The sequence below is a fragment of the Paroedura picta genome, chromosome 10 (assembly GCF_049243985.1).
Source record: "Paroedura picta isolate Pp20150507F chromosome 10, Ppicta_v3.0, whole genome shotgun sequence".
NCBI classification, from domain to species: domain Eukaryota; kingdom Metazoa; phylum Chordata; class Lepidosauria; order Squamata; family Gekkonidae; genus Paroedura; species Paroedura picta.
The window spans coordinates 87,220,953-87,248,584 of NC_135378.1; the positions used below are offsets into that span (position 1 = coordinate 87,220,953).

At 56.6% G+C, this 27,632-nt stretch overlaps 1 protein-coding gene across 7 annotated transcripts in view; it reads left to right on the forward strand.

Moving 5' to 3' along the window:
* DYSF (dysferlin) overlaps positions 1–27,632 on the forward strand; it is a 111,213-nt gene that overhangs the window by 76,066 nt on the left and 7,515 nt on the right. For 4 of the 7 annotated variants that reach the window (XM_077301340.1, XM_077301342.1, XM_077301341.1 and 1 more), the window contains 14 exons: positions 27–192; positions 473–546; positions 2,463–2,525; positions 7,355–7,453; positions 8,030–8,158; positions 10,144–10,299; positions 10,670–10,761; positions 13,018–13,188; positions 13,816–13,958; positions 16,945–17,084; positions 20,786–20,874; positions 21,557–21,652; positions 23,009–23,150; positions 26,646–26,745. In XM_077301340.1, the coding sequence (XP_077157455.1) occupies positions 27–192; positions 473–546; positions 2,463–2,525; positions 7,355–7,453; positions 8,030–8,158; positions 10,144–10,299; positions 10,670–10,761; positions 13,018–13,188; positions 13,816–13,958; positions 16,945–17,084; positions 20,786–20,874; positions 21,557–21,652; positions 23,009–23,150; positions 26,646–26,745 (1,660 nt within the window). The remainder of the gene's footprint in view (positions 1–26; positions 193–472; positions 547–2,462; positions 2,526–7,354; positions 7,454–8,029; positions 8,159–10,143; positions 10,300–10,669; positions 10,762–13,017; positions 13,189–13,815; positions 13,959–16,944; positions 17,085–20,785; positions 20,875–21,556; positions 21,653–23,008; positions 23,151–26,645; positions 26,746–27,632) is intronic. The other 3 variants (XM_077301343.1, XM_077301346.1, XR_013225005.1) reach the window with 2 other exon arrangements.

Consider the following 27,632-nt stretch of genomic DNA (forward strand, 5'->3'; position numbering starts at 1 on the left):
CCTGATCCTGCACTTTCTCTCTGCAGCGCTTGCCCAGGGAAGACCTGTACTGCCCTCCCATCATCATCAAAGTCATCGACAACAGACCGTTCGGCCGCAAGCCCGTGGTGGGCCAGTGCGCCATCCACTCCCTGGAGGAGTTCTACTGCGACCCCTACGCCGAGGAGGCGGAATGTGCAGCCCCACATCCAGGTAGGGCAGAGATGCTCTGGCACTGCGCCCAGCCGAGGAATGAGCCGGCTTGGGGCGGGGGGGGGGGGAACGTCTGGGTCCCTGGCCAATGGAAGGGCCCTTCTGTGACCATTAGTGGTGGCCTCCAAGGGAAGCTGGTGTGCTCTTCTGGAGCATGTGGACAGATGGAGAAGGGAGTCAACAAGCCACTCAGGGAATGGGGGCAGAGATTGCCTTGCCCCCCAATTTGTACCCCAGGCCACCCTGTCACCCTCTCCTCTCCCCTTTCCCTGCGTTGCAGATGACGTCAGCCTCACCCCACGAGAGGACGTCCTCATCGAGATTGACGACAAAGAACCTCTCATCCCTGCCCAGGTAAGGAAATGTTAAAATTCAGGTGGGATTGCTGTGGGCTTTGGCCAAGAGGTGCTGCCCTTCTGCTCAGGGTCAAGGCAAACTTAGAAGTGGAATTCTGTGCAAAAGATGTCAGCCGTAGCATCATAAAAGGTGATAAAGTTGCTACCTTTTTTAAAAAAGGCAGAAACCAGCCAGGAGGGCCTGGGAGGCTGGAGAGCTGAGCATGAGGAGGAAGCCTATGCCCTCCTTTGGCTTGCTCCATGGCTGCCTCAGATGCTCCGTGGGAATCGCTGCTGTACGGAAGCCACTTAGCAGAGGGGCCGAGCGGAGGTCTGCTTCCCTCTGGCCCCCCTCCAGGCGTTCCCCGGCCCGGGTGTGCTTGTGGCTGCCGGTCCGGGCCGGACCCCCAGCTGCCCGTCTGTCAGGCTGCTCCTTGTTAAGCTAACGGGAGTCAAGCAGCCAGGCCCCGTCTGTGCGCTGCGGAAGAGCCGCTGTTGAAAAACACAAGATGAACTCTGCTTAGATGTGGTGCAGCTTCGGGGGCAAGCAGGGCTTGTGTTAGCCGCACCCTGTCACCACTGGCGCCACAGAAGCTGTGTGTGCAACACCCCCCCACACACACACACACAGGAGGCAATTGCTGCCAGGAGGGAGGGAGGGAGGGAGAAAGAGGGGGGGGGGAGAAGGCATATGGGAAGGTTCTGGAGGGGCACAGAAGTGGGCTCCAGGCGGCTGGAAGTGAGTGAGGGTGGGCTTTTGTAATGAGAAACTCAAATGTGCGATTTTTCAGTTACGATTTCTTCCAAAAGCCGGGGGCCTGGCCGTCATGGGTGACCCAAGAAATGGGCCCGGGACAGGCAGTGGGGGCAACTGCCAAGGTCAGGAAACATCCAGAGAGCCAGCTTGGTGTAGTGGTTAGGAGTGCGGACTTCTAATCTGGCATGCCGGGTTCGATTCTGCGCTCCCCCACATGCAGCCAGCTGGGTGACCTTGGGCTCACCACGGCACTGATAAAACTGTTCTGACTGAGCAGGAATATCAGGGCTCTCTCAGCCTCACCCACCCCACAGGGTGTCTGTTGTGGGGAGAGGAATGGGAAGGCGACTGTAAGCCGCTTTGAGCCTCCTTCAGGTAGGGAAAAGCGGCATATAAGAACCAACTCTTCTTCTTCTTCTTCATCCATCTCCTCTTGCTTGCCCCCCCAAAGTCTCTTGCTCCCCTAAAGGCTCCTGAGGTTGGGAAGCCCTTTGCATCGCCCGTGTTTATTGATGGCGCAGCTCCACCATCCAGAGCTCTGCAGAGCGAAGTCACGGAGTTTTCATGCGCTTGCTCTTGCCTTGCCCTCTTTGGCCAGCCTCAAGGCCTTCGGAGGGGCCAGGGAGCCGTAGGTTGTTTGCTGGCCTGGTTCAGGCATCAGTGTGGAGGGTCTGGTTTCTACCTTGAAAGGATGCTCAGCGGGGAGAGGCCGAGTTCTCTCCCGTTAACAGCCTGGAGCTGAAGTCAGAAGAGAACCTGGATAGGAGACGAATATCTGGACAGTTACTGGCCCCCTCCCCACATGTTTGATCTGAGAAGCAAAAACTCCCCCCCCCCAATGTGTCCCTAGCCACTAAACTCTGTCTAGTTTGCTTTAAAAAGAGTGCAGGGACTCTTCCTCAGACAAACACTCCAAAGATCCCACCCTAAATAAATCTTTGTTGGTCTTCAAGGTGCCTGACTGGACTCTGATTCTGTTTTGTTGTGCTGCTTCAGACCAACATGGTGACCTACTTGGATCTAGTTTGCTTTAAGTAATTGGTGCCCCACGTTATTTGGGTAAATGGGGCTGTGTGTGTGTGTGTAAGTGTGTGTGTGTATAAAGAGTTTGGCTTTTCCCATTCTGTGTTGATTTGTGTTTGTCTAACTCAGTCATTAACAATCGTTTCAATTTGTAGCCTGCAGAGAGCATGACCAGCTCACCTCTCATTAACATGCAAACATCTTGGCCCGGTCTCCATGTATGTATTGCTTCACTTCTCATCTAATTATTTGCGTTCAGTCGCTTAATTTTTATTAATCTTATTAATAGGTGAGGTTGGCTTGATATCTCAAGCTGCGCTGAAATGGGGTGGATGTGTGTCGGGGGGGGGGGGCATGAGCTTGCGTCTATTTGTGCAAATTTTCCCTTGACTTGAAAGGAATAAGCAAATATTGAGGCTGCATTGACCCCAAATTCCTTGCCATGTGGGCAGAGCAGGGCCCCCCCAAGGGGGCACGTAGGGGGCAGACGGACACCTTTCCTGGTGCCCAAGTGTGTTTAGAAAGTGGGGAGGGCCAGGTGAGGCTTTTGCCAGCAAGATGTCTGATTGGCCACTGGAGACTTGATTGGCGAGCGGCCCCTGATCCAGCACAGGTTCTGCTGTGGAAGGGAGGAGCTGAGCTCTCTGCGGGAACAGCTGCATTTGGAAGCAGAGACCCACCCGCTTCTCTGGACTCCCTCCCTGGGCCCTTGCTCATTGCTCTCAGGATTCGCTCTGGCTGGTATTCGGATGGGAGACCCCTGAGGAAGGCCGGGGGGGGGGGGCTACGCAGAGGCAGGCAGGGCCAGCCACCTCTGCGCCTCTCTTGCCCTAAGGGGGCTGCGGTTTGAGGGCACTTTACACCCAAGCGGCACCCGGCTCTTCTTAGTCTGCCAACAAGGGGGACGTGGGTTGGTTCTAGTCCAGCTTAAAGGTCCGGCCTCCCCGCCTTCTTAGGCCAGTGAGCTGTTGCCGGAAGGGAAAGGGCCACAGAGAGAGAGGGGGGGGGGAGAGTGGCTCACGGGTCCACAAACCTTCCTACAGGACAGAGCAGACACAACAGGGTCCTCTTGGAAGGAGTGGAAAGTTGCTGAGGGGGGCTGATCCTGACTGGGAGTGCAGCAGAGCTCTCTTCCCCTCCGTCAAGCGCTGAAGCGGCTGCACTGCCCCCCCCCGGGGGTGTTTGGGCCTTGGACCGGTGGGGAGGGGCAAATTTTCAAATGGCCTTGGGATGGTGGTGGCCTGCGTGTGGCCGCACCAGGATGTGAGCACGCCTCGTTTGGCCCTAAGCCCCACGTTGGGTGGCTGGGAGTGGGACTTCCCTGCAGGAAGCGCTTCCGGCACGCCTTGGGAAGGTCAAAGGCCGGGAGCATCAGCCTTGGGAAGACAGATCCCGCCTCGCTGCCGCACGGATTTCTGCGGCCGTTTTCCTGCGTTGTGGCTGCCTTCTGCACGGCTTCTAGCATTGTGTGCTTGTTTCCATTGTCTGCAACTCTCCGTAGCCCAAGCCGGCTTAGTCACGCCAGACCTTAGAAGCCCTGCAGGGTCAGCCCAGATTAGCACTGGAGTCAGAGACCTCCAGGAAGTCCCGGCGGTGGTGCAGAGGCAAGCGATGGGAAGCCCACTCTGAGGTCCTAAATACCCTACGGAGAGGCCGGGGGTTGCCTGAGGCCAAGGCCTCAATGCATCGCTTAGTGGGTGTATGCCTCTGCTGCGTCGACTGCAGGGACTGGCCTTGATTCTCGCTATACGTATTGTCCACAAAGGACATGCTAGGGGGTGCACTCAGCAGCCCCCGTCAGAGATCTGGAGGTAGAAGAAGAGTCCCTTTTCTCTCCTCCAAGCAGCCTAGGGCAGGCCGGGAGGGGCCCAGCTCAAGAGCGAGGCTGCAGCAGCCACTGGCAGCTTTAGGCAGTGTGACGGGGAGGTTTGCCTGCTGATGATGTGTGCTGGGCAAGCACAAATGCCGCGTTCCTCGGCTGGCCGGTGGGGACCGCAGGCCCTGGCAGACACTCATCCCGTTCCAGCTGGGTCTCAGCGCACTGGCCTGGCCCTGGGCTGCCCAGGAGGGAGGGAGGCGGTCTGTGCCACAGAGGGATGCCTTGCTGTGCCAAGGCCCGGGACACGAGGCCAGGGTGGAATGGGCCCCAGCAGTCGTGCAGCTTGGCCACTTGGGGGGCCTCTGAGCTCTTTGCAGCTTAACAGAGTTCGCAAAAACCATTGGGACAAACTGCAGCCCTGCTGGAGGACCTGACCTTTGTCAACCGGAGATCAGCTGGAATTCTGGGAGATCTCCAGGCCCCACCTGGAGGCTGGGCTGGAGAAAGGCTCTGGAGGGTGGCTGGACCCTCTCCACTGTGTCCCGATAGTAAAGAGGGGGCCAAAATGTGACTTCCCCCTGCTGAGGTGCCCCCCCCCCCCCGCGAGGAGCAGCGTCCGTTCCCAGAGCTGCTCTGTCTCCCACCCAGGCCAGCCTTTTGCCGGATAAATAACCCGTCGAGTGACAAGTTAGCATGGGAAACACGAGCCAGAAAACATGCAAAATGAAATCTGTAAACTATTTGGAGTAATTGGTTATTTGCTGCGTTTGCTAGTCTTGAGTTGTAGCACATACTTTACGGCCTCTCTGGTTACTCTGTGCTGGAAGAGCCGCCGGGATCAGATGTCTCCCTTTGAATCCTGACAGTGGATACCCGGCCGGCCCCAGGATCCAGCCGGAGCAGGGATTCCGTGCAGGCATTCCGGCGGTCGCCTCCCATGAACAGCGTGGCCTGGACTGGGCTCCGAGAGGGCACCTGTGCGATGGCGGGAGGCAGGGGGGGGGATGTATCTGCTTCTCCTGTGTCTGGACACACGGGGGGCTTCCCTCTGCACAAGCCCCTGTTCCGGGGTCCCCCTCTTTCCGTCAGCAGCTTCTGGGGAGAACTGCAGCACCGTCTCGATTGAATGACTTTCTCAGGCCTTATCCACCTTCCCAGGAGAATCGCCACTCTGTCTTTGCATGGGTCTTGGCAGAGCCAGAACAGCAACTCATACAGAAGCACACATGGACTCCTCTGAGAGTGATCATTCTTTTAAAGAAATGCTTCTGGGAAGGGGATTGTAAGCCACTTTGAGATAGAGAAAAGCGGCATCTAAGAACCAACTCTTCTTCTTCTTCTTCTTCTTCTTCTTCTTCTTCTTCTTCTTCTTCTTCTTCTTCTTCTTCTTCTTCTTCTTCAGTAATCTCAGGGCTCTCTCAGCCTCACCCACCCCACAGGGTGTCTGTTGTGGGGAGAGGAAAGGGAAGGCAATTGTCAGCCGCTTTGAGCCTCCTTCGGGTAGAAAAAAGCGGCATATAAGAACCAACTCTTCTTCTTGTTCAGTAATCTCAGGGCTCTCTCAACCTCACCTCCCTCACAGGGTGTCTGTTGTGGGGAGAGGAAAGGGAAGGAGACTGTAAGCCGCTTTAACCATTTATGCACTGGGAACTTCACTGCCCCAGCTCTCATGCAGGAGCACAAATCGGGGATGGATGAGGTGCACTAGGCCAAATGTTCCCCAGTGTGGGTGCAGGAAAAGGTGAGGCAACCTGCCATGACTAAAACTCCAGCCTGCAGAACGGCATGAAACCTCCAGTGCATAAACGGTCTTTGAGAGTCCTTTGGGGAGAGAAAAGCGGCATATAAGAGCCAACTTCTTCTTCAGTAATATCAGGGCTCTCTCAGCCTCCTCTCCCTCACAAGGTGTTTGTTGTGGGGAGAGGAAAGGGAAGGCGAATGGAAGCCACTTTGAGACTCCTTCGGGTAGAGAAAAGTGGCATATAAGAACCAACTCTTCTTCTTCTTCAGTAGTATCAGGGCTCTCTCAGCCTCCCCTCCCTTGCAGGGTGTCTGTTGTGGGGAGAGGAAAGGGAAGGCGACTGTAAGCCACTTTGAGCCTCCTTCGGGTAGAGAAAAGTGGCATCTAAGAACCAGCTCTTCTTCTTCTTCTGTAATCTCAGGGCTCTCTCAGCCTCCCCTCCCTCACAGGGTGTCCTCGTCCTCGTCCTCGTCCTCCTCCTTCTTCTTCCAGTCTGAAACAGATCATTTAGACTCTGTCCGAAGTTAAATAGCGTTCTTGTGAGCTTTAGGCGCAGGAGCTCCTGTGACTTCTACATTCTGCAGGGCTCCCAGCCTGCTGTTGTTGCAAAGGAGGCGCTAATTAGGCCCCCTGGAGCCGCCAGGTGCCGAGAGGCCATTGTGGCCCCTTTTCCCGTGAGCCCCTTGCTTGGTGGCTCTTGCCTTTTGACGCAGGCCAGTTAATGTCCCGTCCCACCATCCTTCCGGCGGCTTCCCCCCTAGTGAAAGGCACGTCTTTCTCTGCTCCGTGTGTCTCCCCCTCCCCGTTGTCTTGGGGCGGCAGAAGGTGCCCGATGTGAGCCTCCACATTTCTGCCAGCCCCTTCTTGGAGCTCGGGCCCTGGGGACTATCGTGGGGCAGCTCCTTTGGTCAGGATGCTGCTTTTCTAAATTGACAGAGCTGTGAGTGTGCTGCGAGCCAAGGCTTCATTTCTATAAAAAAAAAGCAAACTTTATGTAATATTCCATTTAAAAAAACGCACTTCCCCAAAGCCGATGCCTTTCTCAGACCGTGGCTCAAAGCTTTCCCGGCTGGCTTGGGACCAGCTTCCCTAAAACGCCGATTAGGAGTTCTCAGTGAGGTCAGGCTGATGGAATTTTGCGGAATTCTAAAAGGAGATATTTATTTTGCAGGAATGTCTCATGAGCTACAAATTGCTTCTTCATCTTGGCTTCTGTCGATTTGGGGAGTTTTGCTCTTCTAAAGCTAATATTTATAAAAACAGCCCACACTTTCAAAAGCCACGGTAATCCCTGCCTCTGGCTTTTCTGAGCGGAGTGGGTTGTGTTGCTTTTAATTCCTTGCCTGTCCCATCCCCGGGTGCAAACCGTGGGGAAGCCCAGGCCCCCCGAATGGAAGGCAAAGGGCACGAGCAGCGCTGAGGGTCTCCAGGTGGCTGCTGTTTTGTTTTTTAAGATAGATGACCGTGTCTCCCTCCTCTCCCCCCAGGAAGAAGAGCTGATGGACTGGTGGAGCAAGTTCTACGCTTCCACAGGCGAGAGGGAGAAATGTGGCTCCTACCTGGAGAAGGGCTTTGATACTCTGAAGGTAACAGGCAGAGGGAGCATCTGCTGTGAGCCAAATGCCTGGTGTTGGGAGGTGGCTTGGCGAAAGAGCCTCTGCTTGGCATGCAGAAGGCCCCAGGTTCCATCCCCGACATCTCCCAAGGACAAGGAAGCAGGTGATAGGAAAGACCTCCTTGGCCTGAGACCCTGAAGGGCAGCTGCCTGTCTAAGGAGTGGACAAGATTGACCTGGATTGGCCATCGCCTGACTCAGTAGGAGGCAGCTTCATGCGAGACTCACCTGGATTTATTCACCATTTGGAAGGGACCTCCAGGGTCATCTAGTCCAACCCCCTGCAGAATGCTGGAACTCACAGCTACCTGCCCATCCACAGGGACCTCATTTTCATGCCCAGATGATGCCCCCCCCCAAAAAAAACCTGATGGACTGATGGTCTGATTCAGTTTATCTGACATGGGAGGTCTAGAAGCAGGTGGGAGGTGAAGGGGGGGTTGGTTTTCAGTCCCTTGCATCAGCTGCAGGGAAGAAGACGGGGCTCTTCAGGAGGCCCATGAAGTGGTCACCTTTTGTGCTCTTCCTCCCTCCCTCCCTCCCTCAGGTCTTTGAAACAGAGCTGGAGAACATAGAAGACTATGGGGGCCTCTCAGATTTCTGCCACACCTTCAAACTGTACCGTGGAAAGACACAGGATGCCAACGAAGACCCTACGGTGGTGGGGGAATTCAAGGTCTGCTGGCCCCGTTCCCTTCTCAGTGTGCAAGCATGTTCATTGAGGACAGATGTATAACCTGGGCAGGGCTGGTTTGGGGACAGAGCTCAGGAGGCTAAGAAGGACCAGGGAGGTGGGAGACCTCTGGAGAGATTGGAGTCCAATGGAAGGTGAGGGGTGGGCTGAACTGAGCTCTGCAGACAGGTTTATTTATTAATTTATGGATTTATATCCTGCATCTTCACCTGGTACAGCATAGACAAGAACATGGTAAAGGTAAAGGTATCCCCTGTGCAAGCACCGAGTCATGTCTGACCCTTGGGGTGACGCCATAAAATAATCTAAAATGGAGAAAAACACTTCCTCCCACCCTATTTTAATGCAATAAATAATAAATAAATAACATCCCTCCCTGGCACAAGAGCGCCCAGAGGAAGCGAGGCGTTAAAGGCCCAGGTGAAGAGGTGTGTTCCCACCAGGTGCTGAAAACCGCTCCCTGTCGGGACCTGGCCACTCACCGGATTCCTCCCAGGAAGCAGCATCATTTGTCTTAAAGCGCCTAACTGAACTGGCCCCATCTGCCCCTCCCCCGCAGCCCCTCCCTTGTTGGCCAAAGGGACAGTCTTTGGCCTGACATCTCTGCTGTGGCCCAAGGCCCCTGGGAGGGATGGTGGTTCCCAGGCCAGCCAGTGGGAGGTGGGCAGAAAGTGCAGGCTTGCTGCACCCACAGCTCCTCCGGACATTAAGCAGAGATCTCAGCAGAGGGGGCTCGTCGAAGGACAGAGAGGCTGCAAGAGCTGCACAGGCCTGCTAATGGCAGGAACCAGACCACTTGGCCAAAGAGGAAATCATGGGTTTGACGGGCGGCCGCTCCAAGGCCCAGGTCCTCCTGCATGTGCCCCTGGGTGATGTGAGGCTGCACGAAGGAAGGAGCCCTTCCTTGAGAGCCCAGTGTCCAAGAGACTGCTTGGCTGGTGCTGGAATCTGGCACTCTTGGCAGATCGGGAGATCAATAATAAGGACGCCCTGATCTCCAAAGTAGCCAAGGGGAGAGATTTTGATTGGGGCCGAGGGGCTTTGTGCAAAACAGCCCTTTCCCTGGAGGAGATCCGTGCGCCAGGGGGGACATCTCCAGACATTGCTGCAGTGTTCCCAGCTTTCTCAGGGGGAAGACGCTGGACGCTTTCCGTCTGCCTGGTTGTCGGTGGCCATGTGCCGCAGATCGGCCCCCAAAAGGCGGATCCCACATGTGCAGAAATCCCCAGCTCAGAGTCCAGACTTGGAAATAGAAGGTTAAGATTCTGAATTTTAAATATTGATCTTTGCTCTTTAAGCTGAGCGAGTGAATGTGTCTGTCTGTGTGGGCCAATGAGAGAAAGAGGGCCTTGGATTTCAATAACAGCGAGTCTTGTGGCATTCTGCTGTTTTGGCTGGCCAGAGAGACGCTCTGGAATTTGCCCTGAAACTTGGTCACAAGTGTGTTTTGTTTCCCTTCCTTTGCCATAAGAGTCCAAACGGCAGATTGGGGGCCAGTGCTGAAAAGCAGCAGACAGTCAGCAGCCGTGACTCTGCCCCCTTTGGCTTTCATGCTGGGCAGTTTCAGGGCCAACGTGGCGCCCCCCCCCCCCCCGAGAAGTAAGCAGAGAACTCCCCAAACTAGAACCAGAGGCTGTCTATTTATTTTGTCCCTTAAAATATTTATACCCCACTTTTCCCTTTTGGCACAAGGCAGCTTGAAACTCCAACGTTAAAACACAGAAGGTACAACAAAACACCACGTATTAGCTCTTCCCTCTCCCAATGCTGCAGCCTCCCTCCCCCAATTAAGTGGCCTAGTGTCTCCCCACAATCTCCAGAGGTCCCCCCACCCTTGGGCCAGGGGTCATAGACTCTAGCTGATGCCAGGCGAGCCACCTCAGAGAGGGAATAGTGCATAGCGATCATAGGGATAAAGGGGGGGGGGGGGGCTAAGGTCATCACCAGCTCCCCTGCTTGGCCTGCAGGGCTCCTTCAAGATCTACCCTCTGCCGGATGATCCCACGGTGCCCGCCCCCCCTCGCCAGTTCCATCAGCTCCCAGCCAGAGGGCCCCAGGAATGCCTCCTCCGGGTTTATATCATTCGGGCCTTTGACCTCCAGCCGAAAGACTCGAATGGAAAGGTAAGACCCCCGTGGACGGTTCCTTTCCTCAGCGGGGTGGAGGTCTGCAGTGGAACGAGGCCACTGGGCATGGAATTGGGGTCCTGTGGGTGGGCAAATAGGGAGTTGGACTAGATGACCCCGGAGGTCCCTTCCAGCTCTCAGATTCTATGACGGACCTGCAGTCTGATCCAGCAGAATGTGGGAAGATTCACCTGCTGGGTTCAGAGAGGTTGCGTCCGACTGGATGCTTTTCGGGGCCGGCCCGATCCGTGGCCCCCATGGCTCCCGAGTGCTTTGGTACACCCACTTCCCTCGCTCCCCAGTGGCCATGACTGTGACTGTTGTAGAGAGCTCACTTTCTCCGCTCCCCCTTTCTTCTCCTCTGCAGTGTGACCCTTATGTGAAGATTTCCGTGGGGAAGAGGTCCGTCAGTGACCAGGATCATTACCTCCCTTGCACTCTGGAGCCGGTCTTTGGGAAGTAAGAGGGCCTTTGACCTGCAAGCATTAGCGTGTCTGGGGGTGTCTGGGGGTGTCTGGGGGGGAGATGCTCCTAGGAGGGAGACTGAGCAGGTGGGTGGGAATGTTTGGAGTTGCAGCAGAACCCTTCTAGCCCTCCCACTCCCCTGAGCTGCTGTAACTTTCTTGCCTTCCCTCTGGGCATGATCCCCTAGCCAATGGACTGTGAGCACCCAGGAAATCCAGAGCGGCCCGTTTCACACGAACGGTTTGGCCGTCTTGCGGAGGTCTCCCATGGTGGTTCTCCCTGCCGGAGGCCCTGGCTGATGCTGCCAGCTTGGGCTGTTCTGCGGTCCGCTCCAGCAATGGATCAGTTGAATTCCAGGAGAGCCAGCTGTTCAGAAAATGTTTTGAACTTTTATGAAACTCTGCAAATCCTTGTAAAAATACTGGGAAGCTCATGGGCCAAGAAAGTAGTCTCATTCTGTTATTCCCACAAGCCTGTGATCACTATCATGTGGGTGATGAAGAAACAAAATACCAGGGAATCACACAGATTAGTGTGAAATCTCCCATCCCAACAGCCGATGAATGAATGCCAACTTTCCCCTAAAAACATTGTTTTCAGTCCTGCCTTCACAAACCCTGAGCAAACGAGAAACTTTAACTCAAAGGATCCCAGCCCAAATTGTGTTCCAGCCATTCCTCTCTGCGGCTGGAGGGAGTGGAGTTTTGCGGCCATCGCTCACAACTTGCTGTGCTTGGTTTTGCCCTTGTGCCTTTTGTCCTCACAACAACACTGTGGAGTAGGATAGGCGGAAAGCAGGATTGGCTCAGGGCTTCCACAGCATGGGCAAGATTTGAACCCAGGTCTCCCAGAGAAAGTAGGGACTGTGGCTCAGAGGTAGAGCCTCTGATTGGCACAGACAGTCCCAGGTTCTGTCCCCAGATCTCCATATAAACAGACCAGGCGGGCAGGAGGGGATGGGAAAGTTCTCTTCCTAAGACCCTGCAGAGTCACTGCCAGCCTGAGCAGAAAATAGACTCCTAGAGGCCTAGAGTGGGAAGGGGCAATAGAGGCCATCTAGTCCCACCCCCTGCTCAGTGCAGGATCAGCCTCCAGCATCCTGGAGAAGGATCTGTCCAGCCGCTGCTTGAAGATGGCCAGGGAGGGGGAGCTCCCCACCTCCTCAGGCAGCCCCTTCCACTGCTGAACTAGACTCCTAGAATCCTAGAGTGGGAAGGGGCCATGGAGGCCATCTAGTCCCACCCTCTGCTTCAGTGCAGGATCAGCCTCCAGCATCCTGGAGAAGGATCTGTCCAGCCGCTGCTTGAAGACGGCCAGTGAGGGGGAGCTCCCCACCTCCTTAGGCAGCCCATTCTATGGCTGAACTAGACTCCTAGAATCCCAGAGTGGGAAGGGGCCATGGAGGCCATCTAGTCCCACCCCCTGCTCAGTGCAGGATCAGCCTCAAGAATCCAGGAGAAGGATCTGTCCAGCCACTGCTTGAAGACGGCCAGTGAGGGGGAGCTCACCACCTCCTCAGGCAGCCCCTTCCACTGCTGAACTACTCAGACTGTGAAATTTTTTCCCTGATATCTGGCCGATATCATTCTCCACCTAATTTGAATCTGTTCCTGGGGGGGTCTTCTCTTCTGCTGCCAACAGGAACCTTTCCCTGCCCTCCTTCAAGTGACCATCTTTCAAATACTTAAGGGCAGCAAACGTGCCCCCTGTGGTGCCGTGGAAGTCCTTCTTCTTTCCATGCAGGACATCCCAGTTTCAATCTCCCTTCCCCTTTTTGTCTCTCTTGGCCTGTGGTAGAGGCACGGGTGTGGCCGCAGGACCTCCCCTCAAAAGAAGCCTCAGGTTGCAAAGAGACTGGTGCAGGGGTCTGCTCTTCGTTATTTCCTGTGATGAGAAGGAAGCAGGTTCTCTGGCCTCTCCCTCAGCCCTCCATGGACGTCAGAAAGGGGGAAATCCCCATAGTCTTAAATGGTGCCAGTGGGTCATATCTGAATCAGAAGTACACTACAGGTGAATTAGACAAACTGACTCGGTCCAAATCAGTTCGAACTGAATCAAAACCGGTCTGAATCTTCTTCTCCTTGCACCTGTCTAGAAGAGACCATACTGACCTCGATGGTCCGATTCTGATTTGTGAGGTCCTGGGATCCTTGTAAAGCCTTGAAAGCAAGTGACCGGCTAAGCCACCTTGCCTCTGGGTCTGTCTGTGGTGCTTTCCAGAGTAACCCAAGCCACCTTGTCTCTCCGCAGGATGTTTGAGATGACATGCACTTTGCCCCTGGAGAAGGACCTGAAGGTCTCCCTCTATGACTACGACCTCCTCTCCAAGGATGAGAAGATTGGGGAGACCACCATTGACCTCGAGAACCGGTTCCTCTCCAGGTTTGGGGCCCGCTGTGGTCTGCCCCAGACTTACTGCATGTAGGTACTCCAAAGCACTTGTGTTGGCATTAAGCTGTCTTAGGCAGCCAGGCAGGTGCCTCGTCCCTCTTCCATGGGATGGGGAGGCAATTGGTTTATTTGTCAAGGCTCCAGGAGATCTGAGGATAGCCTGGCAGGCAGGCCAGGGACGCTCAGAGGGGTTTTGCCATTGCCTGCCTCTGTATCACGTCCCTGGGAGGAAGTGCCTTCAAATGACACCTGAAATTTCAAGAGGCAACATTCCCTTGTATCTGACAAAAGGGCCTTTGACTCTCAAAAGCTCCTACTGGACTCAAGTTGAGAAGTCTGGGGAAGCCCCTGGGATTTGGCCACTGTGACACCGAGGGTGGGCCTAGGTGGGCCATGGGCCTGATCCAACTGAGCTTTGCTCATGTTCTTATGTCTGGGGCAGTGAGGCCCACATTTGGTGCTTGGGAGGGTTCTGGTCCCAATCCAGAGGGGCATCCTCCTGCACAGATCCCAGCCATCCCAAGCAATTTTCCCTTTGGAATATGCCTTTTGTCCTCACGTCAGTCGAGGCGAAATCCAGGCCAGCCTTTGGAGGCTGAAGGAGAACAGCCTTGAACTGCTTAGGGTGATGCTCACAAATCTCTTCTCATTCTCCAGCTCTGGTCCCAACCAGTGGAGGGATCAACTGCGGCCCACCCAGCTGCTCCACCTCTTCTCCTTGCGACACAACTGCAAAGCTCCCATTTATAAGTCGGATCGGATCATCTTCAGGGATCAAGCCTACAGCCTCTCTGAATTGGGTAAACGGCTAGTAGCTCCCTGACCTGTAAAATGTGCAAGCAGGTCCCACCTTTTATGGAATGGCTTTTCAGATCATTGTACTGAGAAATGCTGGGCTGACCCCATGCAGACTCAGGCCTGCGGTTCCCCAGGGACCCTCAGGGAGAAGCCATGCTTCACCGGCAGCGTTGGAGGTCTCGGGCTCAGCCCCCGGAATCTCTCGCTAAACATATCCCAAAGGAGGCCACGTGATAAACCCATACAAGAACGGGAAATGTTGGCTCATTTTCAGTTCCTTTCCTAATAACCCCCAGCATGGATTTGGCCTTTTCACCGTGGCTGCATGCTGAGTCAGGCTATTCCTGGCTGCCCACGACAAGCCCGAGATCTCCTTCCTGGTTTCTCCTGCCAGTTGACATCCTCTCGCTCATCATCTGTCCCTTTGCGCTTAGGACTTTATCCCGCGTGATCTGCTTTTGACTCAGTCCTTCCGAAACAGAGGAAGCGACCCCACGTCTTCCACGGCAAAGTTTTAAAAAGCTCGTCTGCCATCTTTCCACCTCCTCTTCAGAAACATTTCTGCCCCTGTTGTGTCCGAGGACCCCGCGGTGTCCCCTTCTGGGGGAATCCCATGTTGCATATCTTCCCTCGTCTCAGTTTAGTTTATTGCCATAACTTCTCCTCCGTTTTATTCTCCTTCTGGTGGCCAGACTTCCACTTTTCGCAGAGAGCCCCCTTGCCTTTGATGGTTTGCTTGACTCTGTCTGATCTTGTCCTGAAGAGGTTTGGCCCTCTTTACTCTCCCTTCCAACCAGCAAGGAAGTTTCCTCCTTTGCCAGCGCTTGAGGGGAACCTTCCGCTCACAGAGCGTTGGCCCTGCCTGGCGCAGCCTGGCTCAGGTTGGAGCCCCACTCAGGGCCAAGGCTCAGGGTTCCCTCTCCTCTTGCTGCTTCTACGGCACAGTCTGGGCCTTCTGAAACTTCGCCACAGGGGTGGCGGAAGGCATGCCTTAATACAACGCTTCATCCTCAGATCCGCTTCCGTTATTTCCTTCTCTCCACCCTCAGAGTTAATAGTGTGTTAGGAAGAAAAGAGGTGGTTGGGTAACCGTCTGAGGCACAGAAGACGGAGCAGAGCTGTTTTCTGTTGCCCCAGACCAGGGGTAGTCAAACTGCGGCCCTCCAGATGTCCATGGACTACAATTCCCAGGAGCTCCCTGCCAGCGAATGCTGGCAGGGGGCTCCTGGGAATTGTAGTCCATGGACATCTGGAGGGCCGCAGTTTGACTACCCTTGCCCCAGACGGTTGGATCCTTAACACTTAGATGGACATACAGTTAAGGGGCACAGGATGTGCTCTTTTTGTCCCCTTCAGATGGCTGGCTGGTGTGCCAGAGCATCTGAGAGTGAAATTATGAGGTCCCAGACCTCCTTTTTGGGTGGCAGGACCATGGCACAGAAGGCTAGACAGGACACGTGGCCCAGAGGCAGCTCTTGGGCACATCCGTCGCTTGGCTCTCTCTGGTCTCCGCTGTCCGGAGCTTCTCCCCTGCGCAGGGTGGGATGTGGCCTGCCGGGCTGCTGGCAGGGGTCATTCCTGGCTTGGCATCCAGTGGTGCGACCCCCGCAAATCTCTTTTCCAATCATTTTAGCAAAATCCTGCCTGCAGGTTTTTATTGACAAGAGAAGGGGCTTGAAACATTTTAAAGGAGGTGAATGCAGAGTTTCTCAAGATCCCTTTCCAGATGTTGAATGCTGCATTAGGTGCTATGTTTCCAAATCTGTGACATAGTTTGGGCTGCCCTGACTTTGACCCCCTGCACCTCCCCTCCTCTTGAGTTTGAGTCAATGTAGTCCCCATAGGGTATAATGGAGAATTGTTTGGGGTGATCTGGGGCTCTGGGAGCTGTTTTTTGAGGGAGGGAGAGGCACCCAATTTGCAGCATAGCTGATGGTGCCTCCCCTCAGAAGACCTCCCCGGTTTCAAAAAGGTTGGGCCAGGGGATCCCCTTCTGCAGGACCCCCAGTGAAAGCGTGCCCATCTTCTATTGGTTTCGATGGAGAGGAAAGAAGTGGTTGAAGAGATTGTGGTCACTTTAAACATCTTCTCCAAGAGGCAAGTTCATCTGGGAGGCATTTAAAGGGACTGCAATCCCATGAAATGCCCTTTAACTGCAGCTATATGGTGGCCCTGAAAATTCTGAATGTTCCAGTTTTTCTGGGGCTTGGCCATTTTGGATAGCCCAAATTCAGCCCCACTCTATACACATAGCCAGGAAATACCACTGAGGCATTTTTGGATCTCTTTTTTGGCTGTGGTTTAGCTGAACGCAGACCGCTCGTTTGAGGCAGAGCTTGACTTTGTGGCTTGTGGCCTGCAGAGGGAGACGTGAGGATGCCGATGAAGAGCTCTCAGGGCAAGCAAGGCAGGCAGAGCCACGAGGACCGACTGGGGGCCGAGCGGTGACTTCTGATCAGGAGAGCTGGGTTTGATTCCCCAATCCTCCTCCACAGGCAGCCAGCTGGGTGACCTTGGGCTAGTCACAGTCCTCTTCTCTCAGAGCAGTCCTGTCAGAGCTTCAGACACTGAAAAGCGGGGTATAAAAACCAGTTCCTCTGGAGGGCCAACAACAGAGCTTTGAGACTCCTTTGGGTAGAGAAAAGTAGGGTATAAACAACTCCTCCTCCTCCTCCTCCTATGGCATTTCCTGCTCCCACCTCTCCCCAAACTCCACCCTCCACCCTCTGCCAAACCTTCAGGAATTTCACAAGCCAGGTTTGGTAGGCCTAGCTGAGGAATAAGATTGAACAAGGACCTGCATTCTGCAGGGGGTTGGACTAGATGACCCTGGAGGACCCTTCCAACTCTCAGTGAGACCAGCTGCCTCACGGGCTTCACTCCCCGATCCAGCGACAGCTCTTGGCCCCAAGCCGTCTGCTCCTGCAGCCTCCCAGTGCCGACCTGGGGCAGAGCTTTGGGCAATGATGACTCTTCTTTTTGCTCCAGAGGACGGCAAGCCTCTGAATCCGCACCTGGGGCCCGTGGAGGAGAGGCTGGCCCTGTATGCCCTGCAGAAGCAAGGCCTGGTGCCCGAGCACGTCGAGACGAGGCGGCTGTACAGTCCCCTGCAGCCAGACATCGAGCAGGTGAGGCTGGGGCCAGCGGAGGGCTCTGCAGGAGCCTCTACGGCCCACGTCAGAAGCATCGCTCTGCGCCCATCAAGCAAACCAAGGCCGGGTTGGGTCCCCGGGGGGGGGGGGGGCGGGGTCTGCAAGCCAGGAAGGCACCAAACTCCAGCCCTGGCTGGTTCTTAAAAAACGGGAAATATCTGGGTGGCATTGGGGGGGGAAGGCCACTGTGGGTGGGCGGGTGGGGGTGGGGGCCTCTGGAAAACAGCAGGGGAGCCTGCCCAGGGGAAGCCTTGAGGCTGCTGAGCTATGGTGGGAAGCACTACACCCATGGAGGAACTGCACAGGCAGGTCCCTGTTTGGGAAACCTTTGGGGGGAAGAAACACAGCAGTGTGTGAAGGAAAGAGGGAGGGGGCCCTCTTCATTCATACTCGGAGTGGCCTGGGAGGGGGATGCCCACAGATGTCCTGATGTCACATCCTCTTTGACCCTTGGATCAGCGGGGCCAGAAGCATAAGGACCCTCCTGGACCAGACCAGTGATGGTCCCTCCAGTCCAGCCTCCCGTCTCACCCAGGGGCCAGCCAGTTCCTCTGCAGGGCCAGCCACAGGGCAGAGAGGCCGAGGCCTTTCCCTGAGAAGACCCTCAGAAGAGCCCTGCTGGGTCAGGCCAGGGAGGGTCCCTCCAGTCCAGCCTCCCGTCTCACCCAGGGGCCAGCCAGTTCCTCTGCAGGGCCAGCCACAGGGCAGAGAGGCCGAGGCCTTTCCCTGAGAAGACCCTCAAAAGAGACCTGCTGGGTCAGGCCAGGGAGGGTCCCTCCAGTCCAGCCTCCTGTCTCACCCAGGGGCCAGCCAGTTCCTCTGCAGGGCCAGCCACAGGGCAGAGAGGCCGAGGCCTTCCCCTGAGAAGACCCTCAGAAGAGCCCTGCTGGGTCAGGCCAGGGAGGGTCCCTCCAGTCCAGCCTCCCGTCTCACCCAGGGGCCAGCCAGTTCCACTGCAGGGCCAGCCACAGGGCAGAGAGGCCGAGGCCTTCCCCTGAGAAGACCCTCAGAAGAGCCCTGCTGGGTCAGGCCAGGGAGGGTCCCTCCAGTCCAGCCTCCCGTCTCTCCCAGGGGCCAGCCAGTTCCTCTGCAGGGCCAGCCACAGGGCAGAGAGGCCGAGGCCTTCCCCTGAGAAGACCCTCAGAAGAGCCCTGCTGGGTCAGGCCAGGGAGGGTCCCTCCAGTCCAGCCTCCCGACCCACCCAGGGGCCAGCCAGTTCCTCTGCAGGGACAACAAAAGGGCAGAGAGGCCGAGGCCTTCCCCTGAGAAGACCCTCAGAAGAGCCCTGCTGGGTCAGGCCAGGGAGGGTCCCTCCAGTCCAGCCTCCCGTCTCCCCCAGGGGCCAGCCAGTTCCTCTGCAGGGCCAGCCACAGGGCAGAGAGGCCGAGGCCTTCCCCTGAGAAGACCCTCAGAAGAGCCCTGCTGGGTCAGGCCAGGGAGGGTCCCTCCAGTCCAGCCTCCCGTCTCCCCCAGGGGCCAGCCAGTTCCTCTGCAGGGCCAGCCACAGGGCAGAGAGGCCGAGGCCTTCCCCTGAGATGACCCTCAGAAGAGCCCTGCTGGGTCAGGCCAGAGAGGGTCCCTCCAGTCCAGCCTCCTGACCCACCCAGGGGCCAGCCAGTTCCTCTGCAGGGCCAGCCACAGGGCAGAGAGGCCGAGGCCTTCCCCTGAGAAGACCATCAGAAGAGCCCTGCTGGGTCAGGCCAGGGAGGGTCCCTCCAGTCCAGCCTCCCGTCTCACCCAGGGGCCAGCCAGTTCCTCTGCAGGGCCAGCCACAGGGCAGAGAGGCCGAGGCCTTCCCCTGAGAAGACCCTCAGAAGAGCCCTGCTGGGTCAGACCAGGGAGGGTCCCTCCAGTCCAGCCTCCCGTCTCACCCAGGGGCCAGCCAGTTCCTCTGCAGGGCCAGCCACAGGGCAGAGAGGCCGAGGACTTCCCCTGAGAAGACCCTCAGAAGAGCCCTGCTGGGTCAGGCCAGGGAGGGTCCCTCCAGTCCAGCCTCCCGTCTCACCCAGGGGCCAGCCAGTTCCTCTGCAGGGCCAGCCACAGGGCAGAGAGGCCGAGGCCTTTCCCTGAGAAGACCCTCAGAAGAGCCCTGCTGGGTCAGGCCAGGGAGGGTCCCTCCAGTCCAGCCTCCCGTCTCCCCCAGGGGCCAGCCAGTTCCTCTGCAGGGCCAGCCACAGGGCAGAGAGGCCGAGGCCTTCCCCTGAGAAGACCCTCAGAAGAGCCCTGCTGGGTCAGGCCAGGGAGGGTCCCTCCAGTCCAGCCTCCCGTCTCCCCCAGGGGCCAGCCAGTTCATCTGCAGGGCCAGCCACAGGGCAGGGAGGCCGAGGCCTTCCCCTGAGAAGACCCTCAGAAGAGCCCTGCTGGGTCAGGCCAGGGAGGGTCCCTCCAGTCCAGCCTCCCGTCTCCCCCAGGGGCCAGCCAGTTCATCTGCAGGGCCAGCCACAGGGCAGGGAGGCCGAGGCCTTCCCCTGAGAAGACCCTCAGAAGAGCCCTGCTGGGTCAGGCCAGGGAGGGTCCCTCCAGTCCAGCCTCCCGTCTCCCCCAGGGGCCAGCCAGTTCCTCTTAAGGGCCAGCCACAGGGCAGAGAGGCCGAGGCCTTCCCCTGAGAAGACCCTCAGAAGAGTCCTGCTGGATCAGGCAAGAGAGGGTCCCTCCAGTCCAGCCTTCCGTCTCACCCAGGGGCCAGCCAGTTCTCCTGCAGGGCCAGCCACAGGGCAGAGAGGCCGAGGCCTTCCCCTGAGAAGACCCTCAGAAGAGCCCTGCTGGGTCAGGCCAGGGAGGGTCCCTCCAGTCCAGCCTCCCGTCTCACCCAGGGGCCAGCCAGTTCCTCTGCAGGGCCAGCCACAGGGCAGAGAGACCGAGGCCTTCCCCTGAGAAGACCCTCAGAAGAGCCCTGCTGGGTCAGGCCAGGGAGGGTCCCTCCAGTCCAGCCTCCCGTCTCCCCCAGGGGCCAGCCAGTTCCTCTTAAGGGCCAGCCACAGGGCAGAGAGGCCGAGGCCTTCCCCTGAGAAGACCCTCAGAAGAGCCCTGCTGGGTCAGGCCAGGGAGGGTCCCTCCAGTCCAGCCTCCCGTCTCACCCAGGGGCCAGCCAGTTCCTCTTAAGGGCCAGCCACAGGGCAGAGAGGCCGAGGCCTTCCCCTGAGAAGACCCTCAGAAGAGCCCTGCTGGGTCAGGCCAGGGAGGGTCCCTCCAGTCCAGCCTCCCGTCTCACCCAGGGGCCAGCCAGTTCCTCTGCAGGGCCAGCAATGGGGCAGAGAGGCCGAGGCCTTCCCCTGAGGTTGCCTCCTGGCTCTGGGCTTCAGAGGCTAACTGAACAGAGAGGTTCCGTTTAGTCACCAGGAAGGACCTCATAGAGTCTCCACTCAGGCATCGGATGCATTTGGGGGTTCACGGAGCAGACACAACTGGTCGGCTTCCCCAGCCACACAGGGTTGTTCTAAAGGTGAAAAGGGGCTGGGTGTCTCGGGGCCCCTGCTTGGGTGTCCAAGGCCTCTTGCTCCCGAGGAGGGTCTCTGTGGGTGGGGATGTTGCCCTGCTGCCCCTGAGGCTCCCTGTGGCCAGAATTTCAGGGTGGATGATGGGAGAAGTGCCCCAGGTCATTTCTTCAGAGGCTGCCCAAAGAAGGGCTCCCTTGGCATCCCGACCAGATCTCCTCATGCCCTTCCCCCCTCTTGCAGGGAAAGCTTCAGATGTGGGTGGATCTTTTCCCCAAATCTCTCGGCGCACCTGGCTGCCCGTTCAACGTGACCCCGCGGAAAGCAAAGAGGTGACGGGTTGCATTTCTTTGTAGCTAAGACTTTTGTAGCTAAGACCTTTGACTTGGAAAAGCAGCCTGGGCGTCTTACAAAGAAAATGAAATAGAGGCACCCAGTTAAAATAATTGGCAGCTAACGTATTTCTCTCCCCCCCCCCCTTCAGTATGAACATTTTCCTGCAGGGTCAGGCCCTAGGGTCTCACCAATCTGGCATTCTGTTATTTCCAGGTCATGGGGGGAGGGAATCTTTTGGGAAGCTGGTGGGCAGGATCTGATTTCCAGAGGTAGACTGCCTCTGCACGTGGAGTCCCATTAAGCAACATGACTCCCAGCTCAGCTGCTGGGAAGAGTTATTGGTCAGGAGCTCAGGGCATGCCTGGCCTTGTTCAGAATGGGACAGGTATTGAGGAGGCCTCAAGCCAGCAAGTCCAGGGTAGAGAAGTCCTGCAGAAATGCCGGGACAGGCCCAGCACCAGGGGAGGATGCACTGAGCCTTAAAAACGCTGGAGGGCGTCACCCCAAGGGTCAGACATGACTTGGTGCTTGCACAGGGGATACCTTGACCTTTCAGACTTTAAATAAACTGAACGGAACCTCCAAGGATGATAGCCCTGGAGAGGCTGCCCAGGTGTTTCTTGCTTCCCCATCTTCTGTCCCACACGCTGACCCCCCTGCCTGGCCTTGGGCTTTCAGGTTCTTCTTGCGCTGCATTGTCTGGAATGCCAAAGATGTCCTTTTAGATGACCTCAGCATCACGGGCGAGAAGATGAGCGACATCTACGTGAAAGGGTAGGCGATCTGGCCGTTCCTTGGCAGGGGAACGAGGGGTGGTTTGCCTTTAGGGGTGCCGGCCTCCAGGGGATCCCCCGGGATTATGGTTCCCCGCCAGACTACAGAGTTCAGTTCCCCTGGAGAAACTGGCTACTTGGGAGGGTGGTTTTGTACCCTGCAGGGGTCCTGTCCTTACTAGGCTCCATCCCCAAATCTCGAGTTGCTTCAAAGCCTGGATCTGGCCACCCCAACGTCCCCTCCCCTGCCGGCAGCCCCACTGGCCTGGCCTCTTCCAGCGACCCAGGGCTGCGCTCTCTCTTGCTGGCATCCCTCTGTGCCTGCAGCTGGCAGTGACTGTGGCAGGGATGGACCCAGCGAGACTGGCCTCAGCAGCCCCCGGAAGACCAAGAGAAGCACACATAGAATCACAGAATCATAGGGTTGGAAGGGGCCATATAGGCCATCGAGTCATAGAATCACAGAATCATAGAGTTGGAAGGGGCCATACAGGCCATCTAGTCATAGAATCACAGAATCATAGAGTTGGAAGGGGCCATACAGGCCATCTAGTCATAGAATCACAGAATCATAGAGTTGGAAGGGGCCATATAGGCCATCTAGTCATAGAATCACAGAATCATAGAGTTGGAAGGGGCCATACAGGCCATCTAGTCATAGAATCACAGAATCATAGAGTTGGAAGGGGCCATACAGGCCATCTAGTCATAGAATCACAGAATCATAGAGTTGGAAGGGGCCATATAGGCCATCTAGTCATAGAATCACAGAATCATAGAGTTGGAAGGGGCCATACAGGCCATCTAGTCATAGAATCACAGAATCATAGAGTTGGAAGGGGCCATATAGGCCATCTAGTCATAGAATCACAGAATCATAGAGTTGGAAGGGGCCATATAGGCCATCTAGTCATAGAATCACAGAATCATAGAGTTGGAAGGGGCCACACAGGCCATCTAGTCCAACCCCCTGCTCAATGCAGGATCAGCCCTAAGCATCCTAAAGCATCCAAGAAAAGTGTGTATCCAACCACATTATGCAGGGAATCAGACTCCTGGTCCCTCAGGTGGACAGTGTTTCTTTGGGGTCTCAGACCCTCACTGGTCTGATCCAGCAGGGCTGTTCATGCCAGGAGAAGACCCTGCCCTCTCTGCCCTGTGGCTGGCCCTCCAGAGGAACTGGCTGGCCCCTTTGTGAGACAGGAGGCTGGACTAGATGGTCTGATCCAGCTGGGCTCTTCTTTTTCGGGTCCTTTCCCCAGTGCAGACTGGCACACTCTGAGTGCCGCCGTGTGTGCCCTCCTTGTCTCCTCTGTGGCTGAGGTTTCATGGCTGGTGTTGCTCCTTCCTTTGGCAGGTGGATGCTTGGCTACGAGGAGAACAGGCAGAAAACAGATGTCCATTACAGGTCGATGGGGGGCGAAGGGAACTTCAACTGGAGGTTCGTGTTCCCCTTTGACTACCTCCCAGCTGAGCAGGTCTGCTACGTGGCTAAGAAGGTGAGTCTCTCAGGGGATTGTGGCTCAGGGGATTGTGGGCTGATCCTGCGTTGAGCAGGGGGTGGGACTAGATGGCCCCTTCCAGCTCTATGATTCTCTTGGGTGGGCCTGTTTCCACCTCTCTTCACACATGTCTACAACCGCTGCAAAATCCTCCCTGCGTGGCCTTCCACTTTGGGCATCCTTGCAAAAATGCTGGACGCTCAGGGTAGTCAAACTGCGGCCCTCCAGATGTCCATGGACCACAATTCCCAGAAGCCCCTGCCAGCTGGCAGGGGCTTCTGGGAATTGTGGTCCATGGACATCTGGAGGGCCGCAGTTTCACTACCCCTGTTAGATTTCCGGTGGGGGGCTGCGTTAGTCTGAAGCAGGAGAATAAAGTTTGATTCCAGGGCCCCCCAGAAAACCCACCAAGGTTTCTTCACGGGATGAGCTTTCATGGGCAAACACTCTTTGTCAGATTCTTCTATCGGAAGGCGTGTGCAGGCACACCAGAGCATACGTCCCGAATAAAACCTGGTTGGTCTTAAAGGTGCTGCTGGACTCTGAACCTTTTTTCAATGGGATATCTTGTACTGGAATGGAGTATCTTGCCCCATGTGGGGACACAGCTGGATACGGCAGGCCTTGTGTGTGTGACTGAGAGGAACGTGGCAAAGAGGTTTTGAACTGGCTGGTGAGATTGGGATCGGGAGGTGAATTTCCTCCAGGCCAGGCTGGCCAGGGATTCTGTTTGGGCTTTTTTTTGGGGGGGGGGCGGGAGAAATCCGTGCACGGAATTTGGGTCACTGTGGCTGGGCAGGTAGTTGTGGGGCAGGCGTTCGAGTGTTTCCTGCCCCTGATTTGACTGCCATTCTTGCAAGAGCACCTCGAGGCAGCCAGAGCCGATGAGAAGGCCCAGGCCTGTTCCCCGCAGGAGGGGGAGTGGGGGGAAGGCCCCCCTGCCTCAGAATCTCATCTGCACCCCATTGCTGTGTGGCTCCCTTCATGCTGCGCAGGCAGAATGTTAGCTGTGTGTCAAAGTTACTTTGCCGTCATTTCCAGTTCAAGGGACCAGGTGACAAGACCCCTTCCTGGGACCCTGGAAAGCATGCCATTGCACGCTATTGCAGGGCTGCCAAACTGTGGCATAATGCTGGCAGGCGCTCATGGTTATTGTAGTCCACGGACTACAGTAGTCCATGGACCTGTGGAGATCCACAATCTGGCCCCCCTCCCTGCACTATGGGCTCCAGACTGCCTCTGAGATTTATTTTCTCTGGATCGTTAACGGAAGGTACATAACAGAATTCCCCTCCTGAATACAGGGCAGAAGGTGATTCAGAAAGAGGCCCCAAGATTATTGCCCAGCACTGAGGCCCAATTTCAAGGGGTCCAGTTTGTTGTCTGTGGGAGACTGGAGAAGGCCTCTGGGTCTGGGTCGTGTGCTGGGGCTGTTTGAGAAGGCTGCATCACTTTCTTCCGTTTTGAGGCTCCCATTTGGGCCTATAACCATTTTTGCAATACATGCATGTGGATTCTTCACATAATGGATGATCTTCATGCTTGAATCACTGAGCCCTTAAACTCTGATTCGAGGCCGCATCCTGAGTTTCCTCCGTGTGGGTCTGGACTGCCGGGTGATCCGCCCGTGCCGTGCCACCCCAGCTGCAGCTGCCTCCCGTCTTAACCCCCCTCCCCCCCCCGCCCCCCAAGAGCAGGGCACTGAGCGTTCGACTCGGAGGCCCCTTCCCAGCAGTCCGCGCTCCCCCCAGAGCTGGGCCAATGCCGATCCCTCCCCCTGCCCCACACATGTCTGCCAGAGCAGGATCAGAAAATAAACAGCTTGTAAAAGGTCCCTGCAAAAGGTAGAAATAATGGATGAAAAGCTGGCTCCGGATCCGGGAGACGCATTCCTCTCCGGCAATTTTTGATCTCGCCATGTGCCGTTTGAAGTCCAGATTCATTACTTGCGGCTATAAAAAGGGAAAACCCACCGGACTGGAGTTCAAGCCGAAACTCTGCACTGCAGCAGAGCCACCTGCTCCCCAGAGGTCGGGCAGGAGCGGGGCCTTGAGGCAGGCATGTGGCGGCTGTGGGGGGGCAGCCCCACCCCTGGCACTGAAGACGGCGTTTCGGAAACTCAGTGTGGGGATCCTCTGAGCAGAGAACTGTCTGAGCTGGTCCAAGACGGGAGGGAGATGTCCCTGCGGGGTATGAGAACTCGCCCCCCTCTCTGAATGGAGCGTAGCAGTGGGTTTGTACAGGGGAGAGCCAGGTTCGAATCCTGCTCTGTCGCATAGCCGGGTGGACCCAGGCTGAGTGGTGGCGATCTGTCTTTCTGTCTCCGTTTTTCTCCATCCTTCCTTCAAGGGACTCAGGGCCCCATCCCTCCTTCTGCCCTTCAGTGAGGTTCTTGGGCATCGGGCAGAGGGTCTGGCCAGATTTCTGTCAGTGGCCATCACAGCTGACGGAGGATTTGAGCACAGTTGCAGGTTTGGCCGAGCACCCGGTTCACAGAGATCATTCCCAAGGGCAGCCATGCTGTTTGTGGTAGAAGCGTTGTATGCACTGGAGTCCAGGAGCCCCCAAGAGAACAGCAAGAGTTTCGGGGTGGGAACAACCCCCCCCCTTTGTCTAATGAAAGGAGCCTTGAGTCTTGAACGCCTCCACCCCCAAATCTCTCTGGTGCTCCTGACTCAGCTCTGGTGCCCATGGGACCTCCTCTCTGCTGGGGAAGGGCGGGGGGGGGGGGACAAGGCGCAGGCTCTGTCCTTCACACTCATCTTCTCCACCCAGAGAGTCATAAAGAGGTGGCATCCCCTGCGGCAGGAAGTGGCCCCAACTGTGACAAGAGGGGCTCGGGGGAGCATCTGGCCATGAGACACAAGAGACAGAAGGGACACGGTGCCCAAGGCAGATGTTCTGTGTTCCTGCTGCTGGGGGACCCCCTGATGCCTCCTGGGGTTGGGCCACTGAGGCCCCCAGAGTGCTGGACTGGATGGGCCATTGGCCTGATCCAGCACGGCTTCTCTTATGTCCTTCTGTCTAGGGCACAGATGCTGTGGGAGGGCGTCTGGAGTCCTGGCCCTGCCTGTGGACCTCCTGAGGGCCCTGGGCTTGGTCCCTCCTGTGGCATAGAATGCTGGGCTGGATCAGCTCCGGGCTCGATCCAACATAGCTCCTCTTATGTTCTCATGTTCACACGAGGAGGCTGTCAGCCCAGGGATCCAGGAATCGGGCCCCAATTCATAAACAGGCCTGATTTCCTCCACAGGCTTGCCAGGCTGATCCCACCCCCCGACCATATCCTCATGCCCCATTATTTGGTTCAGAGTGTCAAGGGGAAGAGAGGAGGTGCTCTGTTCAAGTCCCATCTTCCAGGTTCCTGAAATAACAAAATCCACCTTTGCCTTCAGCCCGGAAGGAGCTCAGGGGACGTTGGGGCAGAAAAGGTCACAGCAAGTCCCCCCCCCCCCCAGCATTTCCTCTGTTCTTTTCTCTGTGTCAATGAAGGAGCATTTCTGGAGTTTGGACAAGACGGAGAACAAAGTGGCACCCCAATTGGTCCTCCAGGTTTGGGACAACGACAAGTTTTCCTTCGATGACTACCTGGGTGAGTGAGGAGGATTCCCGCATCTGGCTTCATGGGGGGGGGGGGTTTGCAGAAGTTCCCCTTCCAGCTCCAGAAGCATTGTAGGTAACAGAATTCGGGGAGCTGGAATTATTTCTACGTGGTGTTTGCTGCTTTTCGGCTCTCCATCACAGGGGCCGATTGTAGCATGAAGTTGTATGTAATGCAGGGGTCCCTGACCCACCAGCCCCTTTTCTGGCACCCGGGTGCTTCTAGAAAGTGGGTGGGACTGGGTGGGGCTTTTTGCCTAGCAGGGCTGTGTAGCTTTAAAGCATCCTGTTAGACCAAGCCTCTGCGTGAAAGTTGGTTGAAGAGTCACTAATGGAGCTGTATCTAACCAGACTTTTAGGGATCGGGTCCATTTCCTGCAGGGGCTTTTTGGGGGTTGGCTCCACTTCTTGTGGCTGTGTCCACCACTGTCTCAGAATTCCAGAGTTGTTGTTGTTGTTAGGTGCGAAGTCGTGTCCGACCCATCGCGACCCCATGGACAATGATCCTCCAGGCCTTCCTGTCCTCTCCCATTCCCCGGAGTCCATTTAAGTTTGCACCTACTGCTTCAGTGACTCCATCCAGCCACCTCATTCTCTGTCGCCCCCTTCTTCTTTTGCCCTCAATCGCTCCCAGCATTAGGCTCTTCTCCAGGGAGTCCTTCCTTCTCATGAGGTGGCCAAAGTATTTCAGTTTTATGGAGTCAGCGGGTGGCCCTTCCCACCCCCACCACTTTCCCTCCAGGTTGGCTGTCCCCAAACACACCCCTCCTGCTTGCGCCCCTTGGCCTTGACCGAGCACAGGTTCGCCCAGCCCTCAGCCCCCAGCCGGCCGGCCAGCCTGCCTTCTCCGCATGGCACCCTTTCTTCCTCCTCCTCGGC